The sequence below is a fragment of the Taudactylus pleione genome, unplaced genomic scaffold, assembly GCF_031769625.1.
Source record: "Taudactylus pleione unplaced genomic scaffold, aTauple2 ptg000574l, whole genome shotgun sequence".
NCBI lineage: Eukaryota > Metazoa > Chordata > Amphibia > Anura > Myobatrachidae > Taudactylus > Taudactylus pleione.
Window position 1 is genome coordinate 1,738,242 of NW_028284976.1, and position 12,975 is coordinate 1,751,216.

The following is a 12,975-nucleotide window of genomic DNA, read 5'->3' on the forward strand; positions in this document are numbered from 1 at the left end:
TCTCTTAAATGGCTCGCTTATGACAGGCATGGGTTGTAGGGGAGCTCGACGTGGGGGCCCCCCGAGGCGTTGACATACCTCACAGGATTCCCTATACTGTTTTACTGCTTGGCTTATTCCAGGCCAGAAGAAGTGCCGTAATAGCCGGGCACGGGTTTTACGAACCCCTAAGTGGCCTGCTAAGGGAGTGTCATGGGCAAGTGCTAGCAACCGGGTATGGTACTGCTGGGGAACAATCAACTGTTTCCTTAGGACTTCAGGCTCTAAGGGGTCTGCTTTTGCAGGCACCCTGTACAGTCTCCCCTCCTCCCACTGGATGCGATCCCCCTGAGGTCCCCAATCTGCCCGTTCTGCCGCACTGCGGAGGCTAGCTAGGGAAGGGTCTGTCCGTTGGGCTTCCCTAAATGCCGTCCTGTCTAGCTCCCCCAGATTCCCATTACAGTCAAACAAGTCTGGTTCAGTGTTACTCACCGGTGACAGGTCAGGGGTTGTGGCCATTGATCCCACCAAGACCCCCGACGCTGGCCCGAGAGGGTCCTCGGGTGCTGTCGCCAACAACTGTGCTTGGCTCCGGGTGATAGCTCCCACAAAATAACTAGCCAAACCACTGCCCAGATCATTTCCCAGGATAACATGGGTGGGTAACCCACCCAAAAGTCCCACCTCCACTTCCCCTGAGTCCAGGCCCCAATCCAAGTGTACCCGGGCCATGGGGATAACAGTGATCTGCCCTCCGGCCATGGAGATTTTAATTTTCCGTTTCTCCAATAGTTGGCAGGGGGGGATTAACTCCGGTCGGACCAGGGTAATGGAGGCCCCGGAGTCTCTCAATCCTTGCAGTTCCTGTCCATTGACTTTAACAGGCTGTACGTGGGTTTTCATGTTATCCGGGGTAGCTTTCCCAATAGCTGCTACTACCTCCACTTGATATGCTACTTCCTCCGCCTCTGGCGCATCAGGAATGCAGTTCCCCTCCCCACCCCCAAATGTTGTTTCCTGGCACACAGCTACCCTGGGCACAGCTGGTCGGGCACCTGGAAATTGTCCTCTTCCCCGCGGACAGTCTCGCTGCACATGCCCTACCTGGTGACAGTTGAAACACCGCCGAGGCTCTGGAAGTGCAGGGCCCCGCGGCCTTGCATTGGCCGTTTGCAGAGCTGGGGTGTGTAGTGGGGCCGGGCGCTGGGTTGCCAGGTAGGGATTCTGGTTTGGTTGGGGCCGTCGGGGGGCTGACCTCTCTACTGGGTTGGCTCCTCTCCACCGGGGCCTGTTAGCTGTGAACTCGTCAGCTAGGTGTGCTGCATTCTCCGGAGTGGTGGGGTTCCAATCCGCCACCCACTCTCGAATTTCCGGGGGCATCTTGTTAAGCAACTGTTCCAGGATAATAACGTTTTTAACCTCCACTACAGTGCGTGCCTGCTTTCCGGCCAACCATCTGTCACAGTTCCGCCGCAACAGGTTCTTAAACTCTGTAAATGAGGTATCCCCTTTCCATGACATTGACCGGAACTTGGCGCGGTATGATTCAGCAGTCACCGCATATCTGGCAAGCAGCACCCCCCGGACCTCCTCATAGGCCAATGTCTGTTCTGGACTCAAAGCCTGGCACACTTCCAGCGCCCGTCCTCTCAGACTGGGTAACAAATATAGAGGCCATTCTGCTGCCTCAATTTTATGCAGAGACATCATTGATTCAAACGTCTGCAAATGGTTATCAATGTCCGAGCTGGCCTCATCAAAAGGCGGTATGTCCCGATATCGCAGCCTGGCTGGCTGACTTACTGATACTGGTGGGACAGGGGTGTAGGTCTGTGCTCCCAGTGCGGCCCCCAGTACCGCTGCTCCTTGTCCTAACGCTGCCAGCAACTCCCGCAATTGATCTACCCCTCCCATGGTAGGCATTGCCCCGGAAACCGTTGTCGCCGTGGTTCCCTGACCCTCGGTCTGCTCCGGTACATCGTCCTCATCGTCCTCCTCCGCTGGATGATCTTGGTCCCACTGGGCTAGTTTTGCCATTCATTTTTTCCTGGTGTCCTCCGCATAAAACTCAATCTGTTTTATTCGGCAGAGATCCTGCAGGGGGCCCTTCTTGAGGTATCGGTAGCATAGTGGTTCTGGATCCATTCCCTGCTGTATTTTATGACTTTATGCTTGAAAGCTGGTGTCTGAATGATCCCACTGTCGCTGCCGCCAAATGTGAGGATACGGGGTTCACTCAATCACCCAGACACCGAGCAGATGAAACCAACGTGATGGTTTATTTTTCCACAGCACACAGAAATAGATAATATGTCAGGACAAGCAGTAAATCCAGTGAACGGGCAATAAACAGGTAGCAGTCCAGACAGAGGCAGTCCCAGTAGAGTATAATGTCCCAGAACAATTCCACAAAATAGCTAGAGACCCTCAGTCCCCACAGTAGAAACTATCACTGATCACGCAGCAGTGCATAGCGTATGTCCACTCAATCACTTTCAGGACCCCACACGTAGAAACTATCAGAGATCACACAGCAGTGATAGTCCCTGGGTACAATCAAGCATTTCCAGGACCCCATGCAGTAGAAGCTAATCACAGAACACACAGCAATGAATAGCGTATAGGTCCTTGCAGAATTTCCAAGTATAAATCCACAGAACTGGTGATGCGTTCCACTAGCACCTTGGCAGAGCGAGAGGCCTCTTAGCCAAAGTCAGCGACTAACATGTGGAGTTACCTTCAGTGACCTGTTTTAAAATATTCCAATTTCCCACGATATTGTGACCTCCCAGGGGGGGTTGCACCGTTTCCTGATTGGTGCGAGTCCCTTATGCTGTCACTTGCTCCTACCTCCTCTGGGTATTACTTCCCTGACCAACACCTGCTGGGATGGTTCCGTTCAGTCTACCAGGTTCACGTGAAGCACAAAACAGGCAAATGGAAGGAGGAGTAAATCCTGAGCGTCCCCTGGGGAGGTGGGAATTAACTTAGAGGGTCTTTTGTTTTGGGAGGTGTCACCTTGCTCTAACACAGACATATGGACCAGGCTAACATCAAGGCTTATCCAGTATTAAACATTTCAATAACTTACATTATTACAGTACATAATAGACATGCTAATGAAAATGTGTGTCCTGAGAATGTCACACATACACTAGGAGACGGATGGGGGACACAAAAGGACTAAAAAGTAAATTGATCTCTGCAATGACTGAGATGCTGCCAGTAAATTTGTAACACACATCCCATGTCCTCACAGCATGATTCAAAACTAGCAAGAAATGTGCAGATTTATAATCTGAAGCCAGCATTGCTGCTACACATATTTATCTATTCATGTTTTATACATAATCCACATGTCATTTATGAAGCCAGCATTGCTGCCACACATTTATATATTTATGTCTATAAACATAATCCACAAGTCGTTTCTGTCTTCTATATATTAATCAAATTGTGACTGCTACATTGGAACTTAAGCATGCATGACGACATCCTCATGTCCAGTTCTAATGATTCTCAAGCACACCTCTGACCGCTTGTGCAGATTGTAGGACCTGCCATTCCCAGTGAAGAACTCCTGTCTTCCAGTTCTGATGGGGGACTTGTGTCTAATAGTCCCAATAAGGGACTCTTGTCTGCTATTTCTAAGAGGGTGCAATTCCTCTAGCCTGCTGCTATTCTTTGAGTGCTGCTGCTCAACCCAAGTTATCTGACAGTGCTGCATGCCAGTTGCCAACCTAAGTGCTGTCCTGCTGGCCAAACTGAATGTCCTTGCCTTTGGGCATGGGGTTAAGTTTACCTTGGGCATGGGGTTACGTTTACCTTTGGGTTTACCTTTGGGCATAAAGAGTTGTCTGTCACCATGCCAGAGGTCCGAGAGGTGCCAGTTGCCTTGTTAGAGATCAGAGAAGTGTCAGTCACCTTGCCAGAGGTAAAATAGGTTCTCGTCACTTTGCCTGTACCCAGTATTGTAGAATCTGACTGTTTCTATGAAGTAATACTCAGGAGGTTCTGTCCATCCCATTTTTGATACGCTGAATGGCTCCTTTATTTCAGAAAGTTTTAGAAAATGCATTCCTACATTCCTTCTCTGGTATTAAAAAGAATTAGAACAAGGAAGTATGCCCTGTAGGTGTCTGGAATCTGCCTTCTTAAGGGGGGCATATTGTTAGAACTCAATTCCATCATGAATCCCCACCACCAGGGATCACCAGGCCTCCTTTTATGTGAACTGCAGTTCTGGATCTCACCAGAGGGGCTGCTCTTCTGACTCTGTTCTGCAGCCAGGTGTCAAGTAATCATTACTCGTTCACCTGACACCTGGATATATAAGTCTGCCTGGTTTCTGCTAGGTTTCTGGACTTGTGTGCTTACTAAGCTAAGGAACTTTTGTCATTCATCAGGTTACCTTCTGTCTGTTCCTTGTTCAGGTATACAGAACTGTGGGGTCTATTTACTAAGCAGTGTTAGGAGACAGAGTGAAAAGTGATAAGAAAGTGATAACATGCCAGCCAATTAGCTCCCAACTGTCATTTTTCAAACACAGCCTGTGAGATGACAGTTGGGAGCTGATTGGCTGGCATCCTTATCACTTTTCACTCTGTCTCCTAACACTGCTTAGTAAATAGACCCCTTTATTTGTTTCCAAGTTTATCTGCACTTCGAAGTGTATCTGTTTCACTCCACTCCCTGCAAATGGACATTATGCTGATGCATGTTCAGATAGCTCAGACTCTGCCCTTTATGTCGAAACTCCTAAACTTTTCCAGACTGCTACAATTCTCAATATGCCATTAGGAGACTGCAACTCAAAAGGGGTATTCCAGTGACACTTGTTCTCAGAAGGTCTCAAGTCTATCTGTCACAGCAGCCTCCAATGCTGCATAGCCATTTCAGGAAGTATCAAGTGTTCTAGTGGTCCTCATGCTCCCCTTACTGAGGCAGAGTAAGTTGTTTTTTTTAGCAGATGTAATCAGCTGTGTTTATAATGTGCATATCCTGAACACTTTTTGCTGTCCTGCTCACTCTGAAAGATCCACATTTGATCTGGGGAATGCTAGGTTGTAGATACCTCATAATGCTATAGTACCAGGAGTGGTCTCCAGTGCCACAGACCCAGAAGGGGCCTCTAGTGCCACAGCTCCAGCAGGGGTTTCTAGTACCACAGCCCCAGGAGGGGTCTCTAGTGCTACACTCCTGACTGTCAGTCCCAGTACGGTACTCCTGTCTGCCAATCCCATTGAGGGACACCTACCTGCCATTCCCAGTGAGGGATTCCTGTTTGCAAGTCCCAGTGGAGGACTCCTGTCTTCCGGTTCTGGTGGGGGACTTGTGTCTGCTAGTCCCAATAAGGGACTCTTGTCTGCTATTTGAATGGGTGCAATTCCTCTAGCCTGCTGCTATTCTTGGAGAGCTGCTGCTCAACCCAAGTTATCTGACAGTGCTGCATGCCAGCTGCCAACCTAAGTGCTGTCTTGCTGACCAAACTGAATGTCCTTGCCTTTGGGCATGGGGTTAAGTTTACCTTGCCTCTAGGCATAAAGAGTTATCTGTCACCATGTCAGAGGTCCAAGAGGTGCCTTTTGCCTTGTTAGAGGTCAGAGAAGTGTCTGTCACCTTGCCAGAGGTCCAATAGGTACTTGTCACTTTGCCTGAGGTCTGAGAGGTGCCAGTCACCTTGCCAAACTTCCAAAAAGTACCCACTGCCTTGCCAGTGGTCCAAGAAATGCCTGTCACCTTGCTTGAGGTCCGAGCAGTACCAGTCACCTTGCCTGATATTTGAGAGGTGCTTGATGACTTGCCAGAGATCTGAGAGGTGTCAGTCACATTGCCAGAGGTCCAAGTGGTGTTCTGTCACACTGCCTGTAGTCTGTGAGGTGCTTACTGCCTTGCCAGAGGTTCTGTCTGCCCATGCATCCAGGTCCATGGTTCTGTCTGCCCATGCCTCTGTGCATGAGGTTTTGTTTGCCCATGCCTCCAGGTGTGAGATTCTATTTGTCCATGTCTCCAGGCATGAGTTTCTAATTGCCCATGCCTCTGGGTGCAAGGTCCTGTCTGCCCATACCTCAGGGCATGAGATTCTGTCTGCTCACTCCTCTGGGGGCAAGGTTCTGTCTACCCACATCTCTGGGTACGAGTTTGTCTGTCTGTCATTAGTCCTGTGGTTCCAGTCTTTTCTGCCATCAGTTTTGTGGTTCCAGTCTTGTCTGCCATAAGTCTGGTGGTTCCAGTGTCATCTTCTGTCAGCCCAGTGGTCCCAGTTTCATCTGCCACCATTCTGGTATTTCAAAGATCTGCTGCCCAATCCAGTATCCCAGGAGTGACAGATGTCCAGGCTGACAGGGCAAGGGATACTTATGCTCAAATCCATGAACCCTCCAGCTGTCAATCTATTTATTTTGATGGGGATATCAGTCAAATTATGGCTTTGATTCAACAACACATTGAGTTGTCTGATGCTACCCACAATGACATGATAGCCTCTATGTAAATGGGGTTCAGAGGAGAACTCTGAAGTGTGTGTATTCTTTAATGGACTCTAAATACCCAGTATTGTAGAATCTGACCTTTTTCTATGAAGTAATACTCAGGAGGTTCTGTCCATCCCATTTTTGATACCCTGAATGGCTTCTTTATTTCAGAAAGTTTTATAAATGCATTCCTACATTCCTTCTCTGGTGTTAAAAAGAATTAGTACAAGGCAGTACGCCCTCTAGGTGTCTGGAATCTGCCTTCTGAAGGGGGGCATATTGTTAGAACTCAATTCCATCATGATTCCCCACCACCAGGGGTCACCAGGTCTCCTGTTATGTGAACTACAGTTCTGGATCTCACCAGAGGGACTGCTCTGTTCTGCAGCCAGGTGTCAGCTAAATAACTACTGATTCATCAGTATGGATTACACTTGACACCTGGCTATTTAAGTCTGCCTAGTCCCAGCATTCATTGCTGAGTCATTAAGATTTCTCCTATGTTTCTAGACTTCTGTTCCTGTGAGCTCCTCTGTATTGTGCCTGCCAAGCAAAGGGACATCTGCCATTCATCAGGTTACCTTCCATGTGTTCCTTGCTCAGTTATACAGGAATTTATTGGTTTCTGCCTTGTAACCATTCTCATCTATGGAGTTTATCGGAATCGGTATGTATGTTGAAATCCCGACACCAGCAGCATGATGAGTAAAGATCCCGACAGCAGAGATAAGTAGGCCATCCCTACCCCTTTCCCCCCCAACCCTCCCTTAGGGTTGCCTAACCCTAACCTCCCCCCCTAGTGCCTAACCCTAACCTCCCCCCAGGGGTGCCTAAACTTAACCCCCCTCCACACACCCTAAACCTAAACCCTCCCAGGGGGTACCTAACCCTAACCTCCCCCCAGGGGTGCCTAACCATAACCCCCCTTCCCCTCCTGGGGGGGTGCCTAACCCTAACTCCCCTCGGTAGTCCCTAAACCTAACCCCCCCTACTGCGGCTAAGAGGTCCCGACGCCCGGCTTACTTTCGTTCAGTATCTGGGTGTCGGGATTTTGGCAGGTGGAAAATGGTATGCGTCGGGACTTCAACGCCTATCATTAGTCCCATGCCGGGATTTGACAGTCGGGAAGCCGGCGGTCGGCATTTTGATCGCCGGCTTCCTGACTACATACCAGTTCTGCACTTTCAAGCATATCTGTACTTCCAAGCTTACTGTATCTGCATTTCCAAGTTTATCTGCATTCCTTTGGAACTGTATCCTCCCTCAATAAACATTATTTTGAATTATATTACTATATTCTGTGACATTTTGCTCAACCACACCCAGGAGGTTCATAACAGCAGAGTTCATGCAGCCAGAATGAAGCAGTATTTGTAAACAAAGATTTAACCACACCTCAGCATGGTGCCACCTAATCAAGACACCTCAGATGTCAATCCAGGAAGTATAAAAGGATTTCCAGCCAAGACAGACAGAAATCCTTGAAAAAGCCGCACTTACTTTTAGAGACCACCCTGCAGTTCAAGAAACATCTGCCTGCCATTCTGATGTGTGGTAACTTCGGACCAAAATGGCATCTACACTCACAAGGTTGCTAGAAGCTGACTGTACTTCAAAACTATAAGTCAAGTCCACCCACACAGCATACACATGCAGTCAAACATAATGTATATCTATAGATAATTTGAATCAAATGTATGCATTTATACAAAATACATGCATAAAAGTTATGTCAAGAAAATAAAAGGTAGAGGTTTATTCGTTACTAACATATTTTAGCAATGTTGATCATATGGTAAGCAGTAGACAGTTTAGAGGATAGATAAAGATGTGTTAGTACCTACTGTAAAAATCATCTGAATCCAAATATCTTTAAAGTCTCTTAAGTTTTATAAAATTACTCAAGCAGTACCTAGGTAGGGAGACATAACAATTAAAGAGTATCTGTGTCTTTGATTGCTACTTGTCAGATACAAATTATTTATTCAGTTTGAGCAATATAAGTTTGGAAACAACTTCATCTTCACTGACTGGAGTAAATATGAATTTGTGATAAATGTTTCTTGGGGAACGTTATATAAAGTTTTTGTTACTTAAACAGGACCTTTTTTTGTAATAATTATGCTCCAACAATAAGGAAATTGCAAACACTGAAAGAATTCATGATAGGAATGGCAGAAACTTTCTTGTCAATCAACATTGGGCTCAATTCAATTGGGTGCAATGCTGAACAGCCCCTGGAGGGAAATTTATTTTATCTTAGGTAGCAATGGATTCTGAGGTAAGATTCATTTGCATGACAAGGGATGCTGGAATACACCTACTCTCCTTAGACCTCATGTAGTCTATTGTCTTGAAACAATTACTTCACATATTTGAAATTTCCAGAATGTGTCTGTAAAAAAATTAATTCCCAGATGGGCTTGTTTATATATGGAATTATCAGGTATTATTGAGATATACTGCCCTAAGAATGGCGTTTGTTTAGGAATACAGATTCCATGGTGGATCATGAGGGAACATCTCCCTCTTCTATCTCCACTCTGTCCTCACATAATCAAAATAAACTTCCTTTTGCAAACTCACACTCAAGTACCAAAAGACAGAACATCTGTATTATACCAAACTGTTATGTATGTCTTTATTGTTGGTGATTGTTATCAAGATCATTTAAATATTAATTAAAATACAAAATACCTTTAATCTATCTTTTATGTGATTTCTTACAATTCTATTAAACACTTAATTGGTGTTGTCATACAGGATGCAACCGCCAACAAATGGGCTTTTTAAGTATCCTATGCAACCGTGCCCTACTTCTCAATCTTTCTGCATTTTAAATAGGATTTCTAAATAGGTAACCTCTCTAAAAATACTGGTAAAGAGGCCGTGAATTATATATGTATAGGGCTGTGAAAATTGTGTAGGAGAAGCAGAAAAAATACTTATATATAAAAACTCATGGAGAATCCTACTTAATTGTACTTACAGGACTCGTTCATTTTACTCAATGAAACATAACAGGATATATAATTTTATATAGTTTTATATTAGGATGTGCAGCTCAGCCCCTCCCATAGGATTATATAATTTGTCAGGACCATAACGGAGCAGCATTGTGCTTCTCAATAAACAATTTGGCCCTATCATTGGTTGTCTGTCATCCTTTATGATACTACACACCACATTCTTTGCCACCACCCTCACACACAACCACTACACCCAGTACAACACACCTCATCACCCAGCAAATCCACTATCCACAGGAAGAGCGCACCCGACCAGCAACTATCAACTCTACCATTATCAGGATCTGGTACTCCTGTAAGATGGTGCAGCACTCCACATACCCCCATCCACTCTACCCCACCCACCCGCAACACATACACACTCTCCCACCCATCACTTTGCTTTCCCAATAGCAATCACTCTGCGATGGGTCTGCGTAGCCTCTGCAATCCCAATAGCAGTGGCCGGTTCACGCACTGCGATGCATACGCATGAGCAGAACGCAACAATCGGCCGATTGCGTGTGTAATAGCAACTGCGATCCAAGCTGAAAAAGGCATTCAGTCTAGACCAGTGTTTTTCAACCGCTGTGCCGCAGCACACTAGTGTTGTTAAGTGTTCCGCGCGGTCAGATATGACCATCAAAGCTGTCGGTCAGATCTGCTGTACTACGGACCGGGCAGCACTGAGTTCTTCTGGGAGTCTCAGGTGTGCTCGGGTCGGGCCATCACCTGTGGAGATGCAGCAGCGTGACATCACATTTCACGCATGCCACGTTTCCAGTCAACCCACTCGCCCGCCAGCCAGCTCCACGGTCTGCTCTGCATGAAGGCCGCCAGAACCCCCAACCAGCCAGCCCCACGGCCACCAGCTAGCCTACCTGTCTCACCAGTCAGCCCCGCAGCCACCAGCATTGCCAGCCAGCCTGCCTCAGCATCCAGCTAGCCCCGCAGCCACCAGCCAGCCTGCCTCAGCATCCAGCCAGCCCCGCAGCCACCATCTCTACCAGCACCACTAGCCACCAGCCTTCACGCTGTACTCTGCTGACAGTAAGGGGCAGAAAAATGTATATTACTATTTTATGTGAAAGCCAGTGTACTTTGTTTTTTGGGGGGAGCAATGTGGGGGTTTTTTTCTTTGAAGACCAGCAATGTCTCTTTTTTTTTGTTTCTGTGTGTTTTATTCCTGTTTGGGCATAGTGTGTGGGGGGTTTTTTATGTGTGAGCCAATATTTATGTTTTTTCATACTGTAGCTCGCACACGCCGCTTCGCCGGATGGTGTGCCTTGGCAATTTTAAGATCTTGTGTAGTGTGCCTCCGGTTAAAAAAAGGTTGAAAATCACTGGCCTAGACTCTAGCAGGTGACACAATGTAACACTTCTTTAGTTACCTTTGTGCAGTCTTCCATGTGAAACAGTGTGGCATTCTTAATTCACAATGCACCTAAATAATATGCAGCTGCCTGAAAAAACGGTAAAGCACTTAACTAAAATTGTAGAGATGTAATAGAGCGATAAGTGGAGCAATACTTCCCTTCCTGCTCTACTGTATCAACTCTAGTGCAGTGTAGTTAAACCAGGGCTTGCCTTAGCTATATTCTCTATGCTTTGTTCTCAGCTATGATCAAGAAGCTCAGTATAAAATGTCACAATTGATGATGTTGACAGTGAAAATGTTGACATGATACAAAATGTCGGCTATTAATATGTTGATGGATACAAAATGTCAACATGGTACAAAACCCTACCTTTCTCCACCACAGCCTAACTCTAACCCCCACCCTAACCCCTAACCTCAAGCCCAATACTTATGTCAGCGGGCGGGTTTCTGACCTCCGGCATCCTGACCACTGGGATGCAGAATACATCCTTTTAAGATTTATTTTTCTTTTATCATTCTATAGCTGGTTTTTGCTTGAACGATCACCAACTTCACTAAAGATTACCATCAATGTAGTGAAAATTAGACAATGTATGATTGTTGGCTATGCTTTAGCGCAAATGTCCACTTTGTTAGTAAATAACCATCTACAGAAACATTACCTATGTCACGGTCATATGAGCCTGGTGTTAATCAGGAGAGGAGGAATGCATGCAGCAACTTCAGAGCTGAAGTTCAGATGTGGAATACAGTACATACAGTATATGCCTCACTGACTATAATGTGTCACTTCAGAATTATTTTATTTATGCTGTAAACATGCAGAAATACATAGTATGCCACTATTAGTGTACTTATACAGTAATATAAAGACAAGCAGCTGTTATACAGTATGTGAAAACAGGGCAGAGAACTAAAGATGGGACATGGGCTGTAATACTTACAATTGGACACATGAAGACAACTGAACCCATGTTTGAGCCCACAGCAGGACAGACCAGATTGAGAACTGCAAATATTGATGCATTACAGTAAAGAGGAGCTTGCAGAAGTAACCACTGTATGCTTTTATATCCTCTCTCAGAGAATGCACCAAGCCAAATGCAGAGCAAAAGTAAAGATGATTTGTTTGCTCAGTTGCTTCACACTATCGTTCAGTTTTTGGAAACCATGTGATTTCTTCTCTGAAGCACAACCTTTACCCAAGGTCTGCTTACAAATAAGCCCAATGAAAAGGTCAGGACAGTTTAAGTCTAAGGCCACATATTTTCTGTTTATTACCATGTAAATGTGTCTACTTGATTATTTGTAAGAAGAAGAAAAATAATTTTTTTATGACATTTTTCTATAATAGAGCAGCCATTGTTTGAGAGCATTGTGTTGAGGTAATTAATGGCAGACTGGTGAAAATACTTGTCAACTTTAAATTATAATGATTGATTAGTAAATTTCAAAAAGAGAATTCTAGTCCCCATTCCAATTGGAAAAGAAATCAACTATACAGTATATCTGCCATAGTAAATCAGGATTGTCAGATATCAGCTTCTCTGTTCAATATGAAAGGTCCCAAGTAAAGATTCACATCAGAGCAATCCTGGTTCTCATGGCAGTACTCAGTGTTTGAATCAAACAAAACATTAATTTGAGAAAGCAAAAAAGTTATAGACCGTAAATTAATCTAATTCTCTGACACACATTACTAGTAATGGAAACTTTTTCCGGCACTTTTATACAATCTATATGTGATATATACATAAAAGTGGTAACTCTCTTTCCATATTATATTCTTAATTCTATTGCAAACATAATTGGTATATATGAGCATAAAGGCACAATGTATGGTCTCAGATAAAAAATAATCAAACTGACAAATTGTAAAAACCCACTCCCAAATTGATAGACTGTCCAGGTGGATTAATAATGATCTTGTGAATATTTAGCAAATTATACAAAATAAGGTGTAAATTTAAAAAAAAAGTGCCAAATTTCTCTGGATAACACACACTTTGTCATATCAGCAAATAACATGCTCATAAATTCACTGGTAAGATTGCAATGTATCTATTTATAGAACTTACCATTACTAAGCTTTAGGCGTTCAAAGTATTCGCCAGAAGAGTCTAGGTAAATTTGT

At 45.1% G+C, this 12,975-nt stretch overlaps 1 protein-coding gene across 1 annotated transcript in view; it reads right to left on the bottom strand.

Moving 5' to 3' along the window:
- Positions 1 to 11,868, bottom strand: part of LOC148481549 (complement C3-like) — a 318,755-nt gene extending 306,887 nt beyond the window's left edge. Inside the window, exon 1 of the mRNA XM_088453278.1 lies at positions 11,786 to 11,868. Coding sequence (XP_088309404.1) covers positions 11,786 to 11,868 — 83 coding nt within the window. The remainder of the gene's footprint in view (positions 1 to 11,785) is intronic.
- Positions 11,869 to 12,975: the final 1,107 nt, after the last annotated feature.